Source organism: Hemibagrus wyckioides, linkage group LG15 (assembly GCF_019097595.1).
Source record: "Hemibagrus wyckioides isolate EC202008001 linkage group LG15, SWU_Hwy_1.0, whole genome shotgun sequence".
Lineage (NCBI taxonomy): Eukaryota > Metazoa > Chordata > Actinopteri > Siluriformes > Bagridae > Hemibagrus > Hemibagrus wyckioides.
The window spans coordinates 12,712,422-12,730,754 of record NC_080724.1 but is presented as its reverse complement, the minus strand read 5'-3'; the positions used below and the strand labels follow the sequence as shown (position 1 = coordinate 12,730,754).

At 39.9% G+C, this 18,333-nt stretch overlaps 1 protein-coding gene across 1 annotated transcript; it reads left to right on the top strand.

Annotated features, from left to right (window-relative positions):
- Positions 1 to 770: 770 nt before the first annotated feature.
- On the top strand, positions 771 to 8,320 carry LOC131365864 (serine/threonine-protein kinase pim-1-like). Its single transcript, XM_058409755.1, has 6 exons — positions 771 to 1,143; positions 1,241 to 1,417; positions 1,555 to 1,664; positions 4,926 to 4,940; positions 5,101 to 5,336; positions 8,134 to 8,320. The coding sequence occupies exons 1-6, from the start codon at positions 804 to 806 to the stop codon at positions 8,318 to 8,320; spliced, it is 1,065 nt and encodes a 354-aa protein (XP_058265738.1). The 5' UTR covers positions 771 to 803.
- Positions 8,321 to 18,333: the final 10,013 nt, after the last annotated feature.

Below are 18,333 nucleotides of genomic sequence, written 5' to 3'. Positions count from 1 at the left end.
TCAAATATTAGGCATATCCAGTATGATAAATCATATTCATGACGTGTGAATTTCTTATGTACAATACTTTTTATGTACAGAACCCAGCAAATACTGAGACACCTGCTCCTCAGTGTCCTCTTCTGGAGAGCCACATTACACCATGGGGTATGTTAGAATCCACCATTTCTAAAACTGTTGCTGTAATGAGTTGCTAGTGAATTGATAACTCAAGTAAAAATTTACTGTGGATTTTCTGATTTCAACTTGATTTAAATGATTGTGTATTTGTTTAACAGAGGTGTTTGAGTCCCTGTACACTTCAGGCGAGCTGCTGGGTGAAGGAGGCTTCGGGAGTGTCTGTGCAGGAGTCCGTAAGGCTGATGGAAAACAGGTAACAGGACTGCACATCTACAGTTCATTTGCACTAATCAACACAATGCATCACAGCTTGTGGGCTGTATATGTCTTAGTGAGGTGGTCTATAAGAATGTAATTATGTGTTGTATATGTGAACAGGTTGCCATTAAATACGTGGGAAAGGAAATGAACGAAGCTTTCATCACCGTTGTAAGTAAACTTCCTTTACTTCTGAGATATTGCACAGATGTTATGTGAAAAATTATGTGTAAATTTAATTGTTTCTGGTAACATAATAATGAATAATCCATAATAGACACCTGAGACATTATTAATCCAAGCCTTTGTACTGTATCGTTTCTGTTTACCAGAATTTAAACGTAATCACTCCACACCCATGCTAAGCATATCTATTCATATTTCAGCCTGGAGAGACAAAGAGCCTTCCCCTGGAGGTGGCATTAATGCAAATGGTGTCCAAGCAAAATCGGCATGAGAATGTCTTGGAGCTGTTTGAGTGGTTCGAGATGTCGGACTGCTACATTCTGATCTTGGAGCGACCCAGCCCCTGCACAGACCTCTGGAAATTCCAGGAAAAACACGGTTGTTGGCTGTCAGAACCACTGGCACAACAATTCATGCGCCAAGTGGTTCAGGCTGCTCGCCACTGCTGTGACTGTGGTGTCCTGCACCGTGACATCAAGCCAGAGAATATTCTGATCAACACCGACACACTGCAGCTGAAGCTGATCGACTTTGGCTGTGGTGATTTGCTGCAGGACACCCCCTACAGATATTATGCAGGTAAGCACATAATAGGTATTGGACAGAATAAACAAATGCAGTGGAGAACCATTTTTATGACGTTGCTGACGGTGCACCTTCTCTCTTTTTCACTCAGGAACCAGAGCTTACATCCCACCTGAGTGGTTATGTGAGGGAGAGTATTTCGGTGTTCCTGCTACCGTCTGGAGTCTGGGAATTCTTTTGTTCATCATGGTGTGTGGAGACTATCCCTTCCAGTGCGAAGAAGACGTCATTAACCGCAATATGCACTTCCCTGAGGGCCTGTCTGAAGGTGAGAAAGTCCAAACCCATCAAGTTTCGACATTTATTTAGACTGCGTTACACAATAAATGAATCATATTAATTGATTATTAAGAAAAAAAAGATCTACAATTTCTGACTAAATGTCTCTCTCATCACTACACACAGGTTGCCGTGACCTGATCTTATGGTGTCTGGCGCGACATCCTCCCTCCCGCCCAACATTCGAGGAAATCCTCAGCCACAAGTGGTTTGAGGAACCTCAGAAGAACATCAAGGTGAGGCATGGAATGTAGAAACATCATTTAGAACTGCTGAATTTGTAAAACTGCCATTACAAGCTTAATAGATTTTTTACTAATATAAATATCTATCAAAATGTCAAAGCACTATCTAAAATATCTCATCACTTCACACACAGCTTGCCACAATCGGATAACTGGTGTTTGGACCTGGAACCTGAAAGTCTGCCCACTTTTGACCAAATCCTCAGCCATGACTGGTTTATATCTGGTGGACCTGAAGGAATGATGTTTACATCTGGTGGAGTGAAGGAAGAAATTAATAAACAAATGTATATATAAATGTATATATAACGAATAAATTTTAGTGCAAATAAATTAATGCCATTGCAGCACTTCTTCTTTAGCAATTTGGATGTCTATTTGCTAGTGTGCTTGGGATCATTGTCCTGTTGCATGTTTGACTTTCACTCCAGCTTAAGCTGCTGGATAGATATAGCCTTATATTTGTGTTTAAAGGTAAAATCAACCAAATAAACAGGTGGACTCCTTGATTAGAATGAAAACCTGCACCCACTCCTGCCGTTTGCAGATAAGACTGGACACCCCTGGCATAAAAGTCTGGGTCACAGCTGCACTATTGCATGCTGCACTACAGATGTTAAATTCATCAAATCACTGTGCCACCTACTGGCTAATTAATGCTGTTAAAGCCAGAAATGTGATGGTTCATTCATTCAATACAGGCAAATATGACAAGTTGCTGTTAACCTCACTTTGTCAATTGCCTTAAAAAGTAAATATCGCTAAATTGCTAAATGTTTTTACGAGCACAATGACTTCGAAAATGCAGCTTTATAGTGCATCGTAGTAACAGAAAACAAAACAAAGTCCCTGTTCTGCTATAAGAACATAGAACAACCCATTTTGTGTTCCTATTTGTACAACCTCGATGAATAACACATGGAAGTCGACTGAAATCGCATACAACATAGCTAGGTTAACTAAAAATAATTAATCTGATAGCAATAAACACACTGCTACACAACTGAACTACTAATTAATGGTCATATAGTCTACTCACTAAAAATAAATAGAGTACATGCACACACTAAGAGAGAGAGAGAGAAAGAGAGAGAGAGATGTCTCTCACACTTACTCATTATTGGCTTATATTTTAGACAGGAGTACGGAGTGGACCAACCTGAAGAAACACATACACACACAACACAGAATACACAACACAACCCGTACCTCACAGTTAACAGTGGGCTAAATGGATAACATACACTATATTGCCAAAAGTATTCGCTCACCCATCCAAATAATCAGAATCAGGTGTTCCAATCACTTCCATGGCCACAGGTGTATAAAATCAAGCACCTAGGCATGCAGACTGTTTTTACAAACATTTGTGAAAGAATGGGTCGCTCTCAGGAGCTCAGTGAATTCCAGCGTGGAACTGTGATAGGATGCCACCTGTGCAACAAATCCAGTCGTGAAATTTCCTCGCTCCTAAATATTCCACAGTCAACTGTCAGCTGTATTATAAGAACGTGGAAGTGTTTGGGAACGACAGCAACTCAGCCACGAAGTGGTAGGCCACGTAAACTGACAGAGCGGGGTCAGCGGATGCTGAGGCGCATGGTGCGAAGAGGTCGCCAACTTTCTGCAGAGTCAATCGCTACAGACCTCCAAACTTCATGTGGCCTTCAGATTAGCTCAAGAACAGTGCGCAGAGAGCTTCATGGAATGGGTTTCCATGGCCGAGCAGCTGCATCCAAGCCATACATCACCAAGTGCAATGCAAAGCGTTGGATGCAGTGGTGTAAAGCACACCGCCACTGGACTCTAGAGCAGTGGAGACGCATTCTCTGGAGTGACGAATCACGCTTCTCCATCTGGCAATCTGATGGACGAGTCTGGGTTTGGCGGTTGCCAGGAGAACGGTACTTGTCTGACTGCATTGTGCCAAGTGTAAAGTTTGGTGGAGGGGGGATTATGGTGTGGGGTTGTTTTTCAGGAGCTGGGCTTGGCCCCTTAGTTCTAGTGAAAGGAACTCTGAATGCTTCAGCATACCAAGACATTTTGGACAATTCCATGCTCCCAACTTTGTGGGAACAGTTTGGAGCTGGCCCCTTCCTCTTCCAACATGACTGTGCACCAGTGCACAAAGCAAGGTCCATAAAGACATGGATGACAGAGTCTGGTGTGGATGAACTTGACTGGCCTGCACAGAGTCCTGACCTCAACCCGATAGAACACCTTTGGGATGAATTAGAGCGGAGACTGAGAGCCAGGCCTTCTCGTCCAACATCAATGTGTGACCTCACAAATGCGCTTCTGGAAGAATGGTCAAAAATTCCCATAAACACACTCCTAAACCTTGTGGACAGCCTTCCCAGAAGAGTTGAAGCTGTTATAGCTGCAAAGGGTGGACCGACGTCATATTGAACCCTATGGATTAGGAATGGGATGTCACTTAAGTTCATATGCGAGTCAAGGCAGGTGAGTGAATACTTTTGGCAATATAGTGTACATAAGACCCATAAACAACAGAGTAATACTATTCCAGTACCGTTCCAACTGGTCTCATGTAACCAATCTTACCTAAAAGACATAAGAAAAGAAAGAAATATTAACAGTCAACAGTTAAAGTGGTTCTAACCTTTTAGAAACGAGCCATTCCAAATGAACCACACTGACACAACAAAAACAACAAACTTAGCTAGACTTACAATATAGTATTTAAAAATATTTGGACACAAAACCAACACAATTTGGACACAAAAAACTTTCTTTACAATCCTGGAGACTGCTTTTCTTTAATGTTTTTCTTCCCACCCCTGTCTCTTTGCATGGAAAACATGTGGCAAGATCCTTTTCTGGCTCTTTCTGGCTCACATTTATACATTTACATTAGTCAGTGAATTAAAAAACACAAGGCAACTTAAACACATGGTCAAAAATACATGAAACGGGCCAGTACACGATAAGCAAATACAATAGAATACAGAGAACCTGGAAGTTCGTTCAAAAGTTGGCGATTGCTCCCGCTGGCAAGGCAGAGGGGAAGCTGCAGTAGAAAACGTTACAGAATCCCCTCCTACAAACACCTCCAGGTCATCCTCTTTTATGAGGATGCCTCCCGGGTTGTGTGGGGTGGGTTCTATGAAACTATTCATTGAAGGAGGGGACTAGGATGTCCTCTGCACTGACCCAGCAATGTTCCTCTGGGCTATACCCTTCCCAGTTGACCAGATATTGTAGTCATCCCCCTCTCCTCCGTGTGTCCAGGATGGCATGACCAATGTAAGCTGGTGCTCCATCAATCCAAAGCTCTGCCAGGGGTGTATGTGGAAGGATGGAGAGATACTACAATGAGAGGGTAGTTGCAGATGGTAGTTGACAGGGTTAATCTTGTGTGTGATCGTAAAGATTTCAATGAAGCGTGGAGTGTTCTGCATGGCAGTTTAAGTTTGATGTTTTGAGTGAAGTTGATATGGAGGATGTGGGCACAAATAATGGTTGGCCTGGATGTCCTGGTGTTGCTCTGAAGATGTACTTGGGTCCACTCCCATATCTCACTGCTCTGGAAAAAACACTCGTCGAAGGCTGGCACATCGGTAGTTTCGCCCGTCCAAGGGAGGGGGGGTGTATGGGCTGGTATCCGAGGATGCATTGGAACATAGTGAGGTTCATGGACAAGTAGGTGAGAGAGTTTTGAGTGTACTCGGCCCAGATGATGAACTTGGTCAACTGTTGCTGTTCTTGGCTACAGTACGTTTCTAGAAAACTGCCGAGCTAACATTGATTTCCAAATTTCCTCTGGCACGCCATAGTTCCTAAAAATGTGATCTAGGAGCACCATGGCTGTTTCCATGGATGTGGGGAGCCCCTTCAAATTTGCAGACCTTGGAGAAGTGATCAACCACCAACAGGACAGTAGTGTATCCACAACAGCTTGGGAGGTCAGTGACAAAGTCGACCGTGATGTGAGACCATAAAGTCGAATCTCGTAAAGAAGAGAGCCCATTGGGCTTGACTGGGGTTAAGTTATGTGGTTTGGTCTGATTTGTTATTGTGTGTTCTGATTTGTTATTTTGGTTTCAGATTTGTTGAGTTTTCGGTCCGTGTAGGTCCGTGTACTTTTTGGTATCTGAAGTTTCTTTTTATAAACAGAAACAAAAAAACGAAAATGAAATCGTTTTTTAATTATGTGATGAAAATGTCAGACACCTTTTTAAAATTGGACTTGATTTTCTTTCCTCATTTATACTTTAAATAAAGAAAGTTCTATAGCGCAGAAACGGAAAAACAGCTGCATTTTCTTTGTCTAAAACCAGATGTATCTCTTCTTCTGTCATTTGTGGCGATGTGCAGTCTACTTGGCGCCACTACATTCACCTGGATGAAATAATAAAAGAGTATCACTCAGGGATGAGGACATGACGGCTGAAAAGTTAAGTTGCACATTTCAGCTAAGAAAACCTTTGAAAAATGTTACTTTACTGTTTACTGTGGTGTTTTATGCAGCAGCTGGAGTCCTAACCAGAACCAGAAGATATGAGCACATCACTCCTATTTTAGCCACACTACACTGGCTCCCAGTCAAATTTCGCATTGATTATAAAATACTGTTACTAACCTATAAAGCACTAAATGGTCTCGCGCCACAGTACTTCAGCGATCTTTTAATCTTTTATGATCCGCCACACCTACTCCGATCAAAGGGTGCTGGTTACTTGGTAGTACCTCAAGTAGCAAAGGCTACAGCAGGGGGCAGAGCTTTCTCTTTCAAAGCCCCAAAGTTATGGAACAGCCTTCCAATTAGTGTTCGGGATTCAGACACAGTCTCAATGTTTAAGTCTAGGCTGAAGACACATTTGTTTAGTCAAGCTTTTAATGTATAGTTTTCTTAGGTAAAGGAGCAGATCTGGAAGGTTCATGGTCATAGAGTGTTTGGTGTACTGGGATGTGTTGGATGCTGTCATCTTACCACCCTCGCAAGTCGCTCAGGTTTGCTGACTGTGAAGTGGTTGGATGCTTTATGTCCCGGGAAGCCTTCATGTCTGTGACCTTCTGGCTCTCCCTTTTAGTTATGCTGTCATAGCTAGTCTTGCAGGAGTCCCTGCCTGCACTTTACACATAATTCTACTTTGTCTTTAAGCATCACATGATCAGAAACTTAATATCTTTCTCTTTCTCTCTCTACCTTCTCTATCGAGCTATACACCCCACTCCTGAGCTCCCAGTGTTTGCCAGTTTCCAGTGCGACCGCTGCCCTACCCCTGGTCGGAGTCTCGCCACTTGATGGTGCCCACTGATGCTGTGGATGGATCTGTGTGGCCCAGGAGACAGCCATGGACAGAGCCACTTGGGGACTTTCACACCATCACAGATATGCCATTTCATCTGTCAGCCCGTGACAGCAAAGAACTAGTGTTTATAATGACCTTAGAAACTACAGTGACCTAATAGTTCCTCATGGGTCATTGATTGCTGTAGAAAGGATATTAATCAGCTACAGTTACATTATTTTCTGTTTATTGTCATCCAAATGAGGATGGGTTTCCTTCTGAGCCTGGTTCCTCTCAAGGTTTCTTCCTTTCCATCCCAGGGAGTTTTTCCTTGCCACCGTTGCCACAGGCTTGCTCATTAGGGATAAAATAGTCTAATTATAGAATTTAATAATTTATTCTTATTTCTAGTTAGTTATTTTTTATTATTATTTTTCATTTTCCCCTCCCCTTTCTCTGTTTTCTTCTTTTGTAAAGCTGCTTTGAGACAATGTTCATTGTAAAAGTCGCTATACAAAATAAATTGAATTGAAATTGAATTGAATTTTAATTAACGTCGGTTTTGCCGCTAATTCAAAGTTGGACTTAGCTGGCTGGCAAACTTGTTAGCTTCGTTCACATTTGGTGATTAACGGTATTCTTGCAAATATATTTTGCTTTATGTAACTTTAAGTACATGGGCATGGCTAGACCCCTTTTACCGGGCATGTGCCCCAGTAAAATCTCCACCCTGGGTTTTGACAAGCTTCTGTATTTGGCAGTGTATTAATTTAGATTGACGATAATGGGGAGGAGGTTTTTTTTAATCCACAATGTCAAAGAGATGCAGTTTAATCACAGCGCACTTTCAGTTCATACAGCACATTAGCACATTTCACATATTCAACAGACATTCTAGAGGAAAATAAATAGTTGTAACATGAGTTTGGGGGTGGGTGGGTGCCCTGTGCCCCAGTAGAGCTTTATGTCCAGTAATGCCCCAGGTTTAAATTGTAACATTGTGTATGTATAAGTTCTCATAAGGTGATATTATTTATTCACTTTACAAACTAATGTTACCTCTGCACAATATTGTCATGTCAGAATTTTAGGTGAATAAAATGACAATGTTTTTTCTTTCTTAACCAGGTTTCAGCTTATACTGTGTACCTCACTGATGATTCAAATGTGGCCCTGTTCCCGTGAGGAGTCTCTGGTGTTCTCAGCACATTAGACCTTACACCTAGGGGTCACTATGAGGTCCACGGCGAAGACATGGATTCAACCCCAGCAACAGGCTCTACCAGCCAGCGATTTGCATTCATGCGTACACCGGCAGTGGCTTCTGCAGGTTCACCTTCACAGTGGGCTATTCCAAGTCCCTCCACGGCCACCAAAACATTTCAGAGGTAGGGGTATTGCTCTTTTCAATGTTTTTGTAGTTTAGATAATAGGTAAAGCAAAAAAGGGCCATAAATCTCTAGGACAATGCATGGATAGCTAATGTGAATAGTTAGAAAGAATAACAAAATTATTGTTGCAGTAATTGTGAAATCATGTTTTGGCTTTCAGATTACTCTTGTTATCGTCACTGTTTATTATTATTATTATTATTATTATTATTATTATTATTATTATTATTATTATTATTCCGTTTCCTGGGCGCGCTACTAGTCCTAAACGGTAATAGCTAAAATTCTGGTTCCAACGCTAAAATGTTCATCATGTGTTTCTTAAGTGTGCTACTACTTTTCATGTTGATAAGTATTGTATTATTTTATATTAATTTTAAATACGATCGTTACGGACTTCACTTCCTGGTTTCCGCACGGGCATTTAAGGAGAGCGCGCACAGTTCGGCTTTTCTCGGAGATTTTCGGGAGCTGTGGTAAACAAGCATGTAAAACGTTACTAGTCCTAAACGGTAATAGCTAGAAACATGGTTCCAACGCTAAAATGTTGCCCATGTTATGCTTATGTGTGCTATTACTTTTCATGCTGATAGGTATTGAAGTTTATTTTATATTAATTTGTACATGCATTTTTCACGGACTTCACTTCCTGGTTTCCGTACAGTTCGGTCTTTCTCTGGGATTTTCGGTAAGTGCCGTAAACGCATCTGTAGATGTCGTAAACAAGCATGTAAAACATTAAACGGTAATAGCTAGAAACATGGTTCCAACGCTAAAATGCTGCTTAGGTGTGCTATTACTTTTCATGCTGATAAGTATTATAGTTTTTTTATATGGATTTGTAAATGTATTTTTCACGGACTTCAGACCGCTGCTGTGTGTGTGTGTGTGTGTGTGTGTGTGATTGAGACATCAGCTAGAGTGAGTGAAGAGGTTTGTTTTTTTAAGTCGTATCGTCTTTAAACTGATATTTATGCAGAGCACACACGCTGGTTCGTTTAGACTTCATATTTTAACTGTAACGTTATTTTGTGTTTATTATTCGATAATTTTTTGCAATAGTTTAAGCATGTATAGTTTTTATATATGTAACGGAGGCTTGCGCTAGGTGCCGTGCAGCGAGTTGTATAAAGCATGTTTCAACTTGCTTATAAGTCACCTTGCTTTTACTACCTTTACTCCACTGATCTCAGTAGTATTATAAGCTAACTTTAGTTTATTTATTTACAAAAGGAAGAAAGCAAAGGAGAGACAGAATGACACGTGTGATTTATATGCGCCTGTTTTGTACATTTAAAAAAAAAGTGCTTTTTTACAAAACAGGCGCATATAAATCACACGTGTCATTCTGTCTCTCCTTTGCTTTCTTCCTTTTCTTCTCTTTTCTTTCTCTTTTTTTTCTTCCTTCCTCTTCTTCCCCATTTTTTTCCTTTCTTCCCCACCCGAAACAGACTCGTTCCCCAGCTTGCGCGCGCGCGCACACACACACACACACACTGCACGAAATAGTTTTGATTTTTTTTTTTAAATGATATGACTAATTGAGTAATAGTTTGACTAAATGATTTTATTTCCTTATTAAAATACATAATTATTGTTAACATGTTAAAGTAGCATTCTTCTCTGGTTAACTTTATTTATTTAAAAATCGAATCAAAACTGTATTTCGTGTGTGTGTGTGGCGCCGGATAAACGAGTGTGTATGTGGGTACGTAAACTTTTGAAAAGCACGTGACTTGAGGCTGAGCTCTGAAACTTGCAACTAGCGGCTGAGCTCTATAAAGTATGACTCGTGCAATAACAAGACATTACAGCTATTGTATAACAGGACTGTGCAGTTCAATTTGGCACAAGTGACATTTTTTAGAATTAGATTTTTTTTCATTAACAAAATCAAGTTTTGGGCTTAACAGACATGTGGTCTCTTAAGATTTAACATCAAATAGAAGTGAGCTTTACCTTGTGACTGACAGACACGGGTTCCATAATGTCCTCAGAGACACAAAAATGTTATACTAGGATGCTCACGAGAATCAAAATTGTCGGGCTCTCTCTCTCTAGTTTAATATTTTTGATAGATACAGGCAATAAGTCATATTACAATGATATTCTGCTTGAGCGACCTAACAACTTAATCCATGTAACATCATTTAATTGAGTTTGATCAGATAGATAGATAGATAAAGAGAAGAGTGCATATTTTTCTATCTATCTAACAGCACTAGTGTTCTGCTTAATGTGACTACACAGAAATACATCTCTATACAATGACTAGTAGAGAGAACAGACACAGCAGTACAGTAAAGGGTCAGTGCAGTGTTTCTCACCTGAAACACAAGTCTGCATCACACCACACCATCTTCTGATACAGATGCACACATGCAGGTGTTTGCCGCACATTCTTCAGATTCTTGGATGGTTATCTGGTGGACAATAAAATTTTGACCTCTCCTGTTTGTCTTGGTTAAAGCCGCCTCGTCATGGGAGATGAATTTGTGATGGTTTTTGTCAGCATGCAGCTCCAACAGCCTCTAAAGACATTTTGGTACGAGAATTACTGATTACAATGATGGAGAATTTTCCACAACAGGCGTCTTGAAGTGAACAGACCCTCTCCAGCATTCACTCTGATTTAAACTATTGTTTTGTCATGCAAACTGTGCACTTATTTTCTTAGGCCACATCTTTGGTTCTATTTTCCTTACATTTTCTTTATAACACTGCTTGAAACTCATAAATAAAGTATAAAAGAAAACATCCACAGATGAAGTAGTCCTATGAGTTATACTCCAATTGGTATCACTGGGTCTCGTTATCCTGAAAGTTTCTTGATCTAAACATGGAATATTGTTTCAGTTTCTATAAAACTATAATTTTTATAGTAGTAGTAATAGTAATAATCCTGCACTAACGCAGATTAACACTAGCGCGATTAACGCAGCGCGCATTTTCTGTTTGACCCTTGGCCTTGCCCGTAGTTTGGGAAATGGGAGATGCAGCAGCAAGCCGCAATTGAGAAAGAAAAACGTCTTCATATATAAAACGATGTCTGATGGTTCTGTCGACAAGACAAAAGTCTGCATTTATTGTCGATGTGAAGTAAGTTATCGCCGCAGCACGTCGAGTTTAAAATATCCCGTGACGGCAAAGCATACATCTGATGCAGAGAGCTCTCCTGCCCCTCGCCAAAGGCAGACAACACTAGATTCTTTTCAGCAGAGACGGAATGTGAACCTGTGTTCTTTCTATGTTCTTTTCTTCATGTGTTTAATAGTCATGAACAAGTTATTTGAAAAACATGTCTATGTTCTTTATGCTCTATATTTAAGATAGATAGATAGATTTTTTCATCCCAAAGGGAACTTCACAGTTTCCAGCAGTATCCACAAACACAGCTAATAGATAAAATAAGAAGGAATATAACAAAAATACTAAATACCCAAATTAGGATACAAAATATAACAAAAAATTATGATTATTATCAAATAACACAATATAAAATGTAACAAAAATATATCAAATAACAAAATATAAAATATTACAAAATATAGCAGAATATAACAATATAAGAAAATATAGCATTAAAATACTAAATACAGAGATTTAGGAATAAATAGGAGAATGAGATGAAAAACAAGATAAGTAATGTGCAAAACAAGTGTTTAAGGTTACAGACCTATTCGATGTGCAAAAAGTTTGAATGTGCGTGTTTGAGTCCTGTGCAAATCTCAGTTTATTGAGAGTTCTGTATAAACTGGAGTGTATTATGTGTAGTGTGTGTTTTATTGTACAGTTCAGTACAGAGAGAAGAGTAGTGTCAGCACTGACTTCTCCCACCCCACGTTGATTTAAAGAGTCACATGGCATGGGGATGATGTACAGTGGATGCGGTGGATTGTCCATGATGGACAGGAGCCTGCTCAGCGCCCTCCTCTCTGCCACTGATGTCAGGCTTTCCAGTTCTGAGCCTACAATCGAGCCCGCCTTCCTCACCAGCTTGTCCAGACGTGAGGCATCCTTCTTCTTTATGCTGCCTCCCCAGCCGCATAGAAGAGGGCACTCGCCACAACAGTCTGATAGAACATCTGCAGTAGCTTTTTGCAGATGTTAAAGGAAGCCAGCCTTCTTAGGAAGTACAGCCGGCTCTGTCCTTTCCTACACAGAGCGTCTGTGTTGGCAGTCCTGTCCATTCTTTCATCCAGCTGTACTCCAAGGTACTTGTAGGTCTTGACAAACTCCACACAGTCCCCCGTAACAGGCTCAGGTTGAGGCCTGGGCCTCCTAAAGTCCACCACCATCTCCCTGGTCTTTGTAGTGTTGAGGTGCAGATGGTTAATGTCACACCATGCAATGAAGTCCTGTATCAGTTGTCTGTACTCTTCCTCCTGTCCCTTCCTGATACAGCCAACGATAGCAGTATCGTCCGCAAACAGCCAACGATAGCAGTATCGTCGCAATAAGGTGGTTTCAGAAATAAATGTACACTTTGTATGTTTAGAAGAAGTGATCAGAAAATGTTAACAGGCTTATGTAAGTAAATAGCTCAGTGCAAAGAAAGAAGTAATTGTTTTCTATGTTCTTTTTTTCATATGTTTAATAGACATGAACAAGAAAAATATCTATGACCTTTGAAACATGTCTAGTCTTCATGCTCTATGTTGAATAGGGTTTCACTAATAATATACAACATACATTTCAATATTTGTCCATGCCCATGTTGATTAGAGTATTAAAAACTAAAAAAGTATTAATTTAAGGTACATTTAGAATGGATAAAAATGTGCTATTAAGTTGTGATTAATCAGGCGTTAACTCACTAATTACTAACTGTAAGATGATCTCAAGAGAAACAGGAAATGCGTTAAACCGTGCAGGTGATGGTTGGAGACGTGTGAGCTAGAGTCACTGATTAGTCATTTACCGCTCACTGAAAGACAAAGACTACAGAGTGAGCTGGAAAGCTACCTGATTTCCCCTGACGCTGACAGTGAATCTGAACCACTGGAGTGGTGGAGGCTACATGAGCGCAACTTCCCAAGAGTAAGCAAGCTTGCAATAAAATACCTGTTCTTCCCAGCCACCAGCACCCCCTCAGACAGAATTTTTTGCATAGGGGGTAATGTAGTCACATGTACTCAGGCAGCATTAAAACCAGAGAGAGTAAACCAACTTGTCTTTCTTGCTCACAATGTGTAATGTTGTAATGTAAATGTGAATAATGATGGTTGGTTCCTCTACTTGAATGCTCAGATTAGATTATCATAATTTGTTTTGTTTACAGAGTTTGAGGTTTACTGTGTCGTTGTTATTGACATCTTACAGATGTTGATCTACCTCAAGGTTTGCTTTGTTTGTTCAGCGTTTACACTTTACCATTGCACACACTTTGTCACATTTTATTTATTAACTTTAAGCATCTCTTTAACACTTATTTTTATTTTATTATAAGACACAAGAGACGAGATTTTTCTTTCCTTTTTTTTGTTTTTGACTATTAAAACTAGTTGCCTTAGTAATGTTGGTAAATTAAAATAAAGTGGTTAAATTCAAACATTTATTCTATCAGTCTTCATTTATAAATGGATTGTGAAAAAATATTCAATAATTATCGATACCGAATGATATGAAACATTATATCGTGATCATTTTTTTTTTTTTTTTGCTGTATCGCCCAGCCCTATGTTCAGCATACCTGGGAAAGCTCAAACAGGGCAGGCCATCGAGTTTTGAAGTCCATCACAGGTGGTTTCTTGAGGATTACGTCTTTTCCACACAGAGAGAAGGTTTTTGTCATCTTCTTGTTGTTGACTTCGTTGTTGTCTCTTTTCTTGTAGTCATATAGAGAAGCTCAACTCTCTGCTTGTCCGTCCATCCGTACCTAAAAGTAAAACAATTAAAAGTATTTAGCTGCACCCTGAAATCTGGACTGTCCACAAACCGCACATCAAGATAAACACTAAACTATCAAGTCAACACCAACAGAAGGTTTCAGTCAATAAAATAAAATAGACTTTCTATCGTCTAATCATCGTCATTATAATGAAAAGATCCATTCTTAGTACAAGTTATTGGGTAAGGTAAGCTCTTATTCTGAAAGGAGGCATATTTTCTCTTAGCTGCTTTACATTTTTAATGGACATTTTATCACTGTTTTAGTTTAGTCAGCTTTTGAGGTAATGATTAATGATCATGTTTTTAGCAGCAACACACCTTACTGAATTATTTAACATCCACTTTTAACCTTTTTAGCTCTAGAACATCTTTAACTAGAACATAACTATGAATTTCTACGTTTTTTACACAGTAATTGTCTTGTTGACCAGAATAGGCTTTTAACCAGGAAATAACAGGATTTATATCAAAACCATTTCTTTTTCAATCTCAACATCACTTATTTGTGCCGATTCTAGGATTAGTAATGGCACAGACCAAGCTAGCGATTAGCATTAGCTGCTAGCGCGATTAGCAGATAAAACATGTCATTTATTTATTTGCAATGATACAAAAAGACACCAAAACATGTAAACATTAGACATCATTCTCACAAACCCCCGACTGGTTTTTATGAAAAGTACCTAGACAACAATATCAAGTATGGTGTCATTTCATCTTACCATATTAGCCACAGCTACAAGCTACGAGCTAAAAGTCAACATGCTATACACTCCCCGGGCTTTCGACAAGAAAAGTAGCCCAATATTTCAAACGGCTTACAAAAAGTTCTAGTTCATTCACTTTAATTCAAAAACAATTCTTTTTCAATCTCAACATCACTTACCTGTGCCAATCCAAGGCTTGGTAGTGGCACAGACCAAGCTAGTGTTTAGCAGCATTAAGGACCGGATTACAATAGTTCTGTGGAAATAAGTCAATAAATCCAGAAATAATCTTAGCTTTACCTTTACTTTACACAGGCCCTACGTCAAAGCTGGCCTCTGAGCAGTCATCTTACCCCTAGCCTGTGGGTGCGAGTAAAATGGCTTTAAACTCGCCGACGTGAAGAAAAACACGGCTCCGGTTTCCATTCGGGGGATTTAATGAATGAGACCCCCTTTTATAATTGTGCTCGTGTCTAGTAGCGCAAAGTGGCCTCTCCTGTAATGGGCAAGTGACCACGCCACACAAGCACCCATGCCAACCTACTAGCTATAGTTAGCTATGAGCTATGGGCTTGGTTATTAGTCATAGGCTACTAGCTATAGGCTATGAGCTAGCTATGAGATATGGTTAGGGAAAAATTATTTGATCCCCTGCTGATTTTGTACGTTTGCCCACTGACAAAGAAATGATCAGTCTGTAATTTTAATGGTAGGTTTATCTGAACAGTGAGAGACAGAATAACAACAAAAAAATTCCAGAAAAACACATTTCAAAAAAGTTATACATTGATTTGCATTTTATTGAGTGAAATAAGTATTTGACCCCTTTGCAAAACATGACTTCGTACTTGGTGGCAAACCCTTGTTGGCAATCACAGACGTCAGACATTTCTTGTAGTTGGCCACCAGGTTTGCACACATCTCACATCTCAAGGAATTTGGGCCCACTCCTCTTTGCAGATCCTCTCCAAGTCATTAAAGTTTTGTGGCTGACCCTTCAGCTCCCTCCACAGATTTTCTATGGGATTAAGGTCTGCAGACTGGCTAGGCCACTACAGGACCTTAATGTGCTTCTTTCTGAACCATTCCTTTGTTGCCTTGGCCGTGTGTTTTGAGTCATTGTCAGGCTGGAATATCCATCCACGACCCATTTTCAATGCCCTGGCTGAGGGTAGGAGGTTCTCATCCAAGATTTAACGGTACATGGCCCCGTCCATCGTCCCTTTGATGCGGTGCAGTTGTCCTGTCACCTGGGGATGGTGTACTTGGGGTCATAGGCAGCATTCCTCCTCCTCCAAACACGGCGAGTTGAGTTGATGGCAAAGATCTGGATTTTGGTCTCATTTGACCACAACACTTTCACCCAGTTCTCCTCTGAATCATTCAGATGTTCCCTGGCAAACTTCAGATGAGCCTGGACATGTGCTTTCTTTACCAGGGAGACCTTGCGGGCGTTACTGGATTTCACGTCTTTCACGGCGTAGTGTGTTACCAATTGTTTTCTTGGTGACTATGATCTCAAGGCAGCTGGGACCATTGACAAAATCCTCCAGTGTAATTCTGGGCTGATTCCTCGCCGTTCTCATGATCATTGAAACTGCATGAGGTGAGATCTTGCATGGAGCCCCAGACCGAGGAAGATCGACAGTCCTTTTGTGTTTCTTCCATTTGGGAATAATCGCACCAGCTGCTTGGCAATGGTCTTGTAGCTCATTCCAGCCTTGTGTAGGTCTACAATCTTGTCCCTGACATCCATGGACAGCTCTTTGGTCTTGGCCATGATGGAGAGTTTGGAATCTGATTGATTGCTTCATTCTGTGGACAGGTGTCTTTCATACAGTTAACGAGCTGAGATTAAGAGCACTCCCTGAGTGTTTTTCCCTCACTGTAGCTTGGCTATTAGTCATAGGCTACTAGCTATAGGCTGTGAGCTAGCAATGAGAGAGCTTGGCTATAGCTTGGCATGGGGGGGATTTAATGAACGAGACCCCCTTTTGTTTTTGTTTTTTTTACACTTTATCTTCATCTCCTTCTATACATCATTTAACCAAGGTTTTATTATTTTACAATTTAATAATCAACAATAAGAACAATTAATCAGCTAAGACAATCGTCACTAGGGATGAATGATACCACAATTTTTTCATGTGATACCATACACATTTTTTAGCTTGTTTTTCTTACAATTTTAATACCACTATTTCTTACAATTTTAATACCACTATTTTAAATCTCAATGTGATTTTTCAAAATAATGTTCATTTTTACAAAAAAGATCATTACATGTAAAGGTAAATTACAAAGACACAAATTACACAAAATATACACACTGAAAAAGGTTGCTTGTATTGTTGCTGTGTGTGACTTTTTTTTATCAGCACAAATATTGATTGCATTGAGCATTTTTTACCGCTGTTGAGAAGTAGCACCACACCACGTTACATTTCCTTTCTGCCTTCGTGCCATTCTGTAATGGGTGTGTGTGTGTGTGTGTTGAGTACGTAGCTGAATGGCACATGATCACTCGCATTTCACCGCAGACCAAACGGTGTGTGACGTCATATATACAAACTGCCACTGACCATCCTGTACACAGTATTAACAACATTTAGTTATGCAGAAATTATTCATATAGATAAAATATCGATAGTTTTTTTTATGTCCTTAACTTACGTGTTAGGCTGCTTGATGATTTCGAGTAAGAACTTCATTGTATGGTGAAACACACGGTATTATCATATTGTCCATCTCTTCTTCATACCATAAATGATGTTCATACTACTATGTTCGTACTGTATTATTGTGTTTGGATAAGGTAATGCCAAGTGGCCTCTCCTGTAATGGGCAAGTGCCCATGCCTAGCAAATAGCTTGGCATGGGGAGGGTAGTAAACCCCCATTTTCTTACACTTTATCTTAATCTCTTTCTTCATATCATTTATGCAAGGTTTTATTATTCACAAATGCGCTTCTGGAGCAATGTTGAAAGATTCCATAAATACACTCCTAAAACTTGTGGAAAGCCTTCCTAGAAGAGTTGAAGCTGTTATAGCTGCAAGGAGAACTCCACATTAGATGGCTAAAGAATGGGATGGCGTTAGTGTGATTGCGTAAGCATTTTTATCGAATTATCATTCGATAATTTTTTGCAATAGTTTAAGCATGTAAAGTTTTTATGTATATGTAAAAGAGGCTTGCGCTACGTGCTGTGCAGTGAGTTGTATAAAAGCATGTTTCAAGGCACTTATAAGCCACTTGGCTGTGTGGTATATCGCTTATACGGTAATAGCTAGAAACATGCTTCCAACACTAAAATGCTGCTTGGCTGTGCTATAACTTTTCATGCTGATAAGTATTATAGTTTATTTTATAGGAGGTTTTTTTTTAAGGACACCTTGTTTTTAAACTGTTCCTAC

Bases quoted from the DNA above. Each gene is read 5' to 3' on its own strand.
- LOC131365864 (XM_058409755.1), top strand. From the start codon at position 804: ATGCAAATGGTGTCCAAGCAAAATCGGCATGAGAATGTCTTGGAGCTG. The intron at 1,144-1,240 runs GTAAGCACATAA...TTTTTCACTCAG, and splicing joins CCCCTACAGATATTATGCAG to GAACCAGAGCTTACATCCCA. The intron at 5,337-8,133 runs GTAGGTGAGAGA...TGGTGTTCTCAG, and splicing joins ATAGTGAGGTTCATGGACAA to CACATTAGACCTTACACCTA.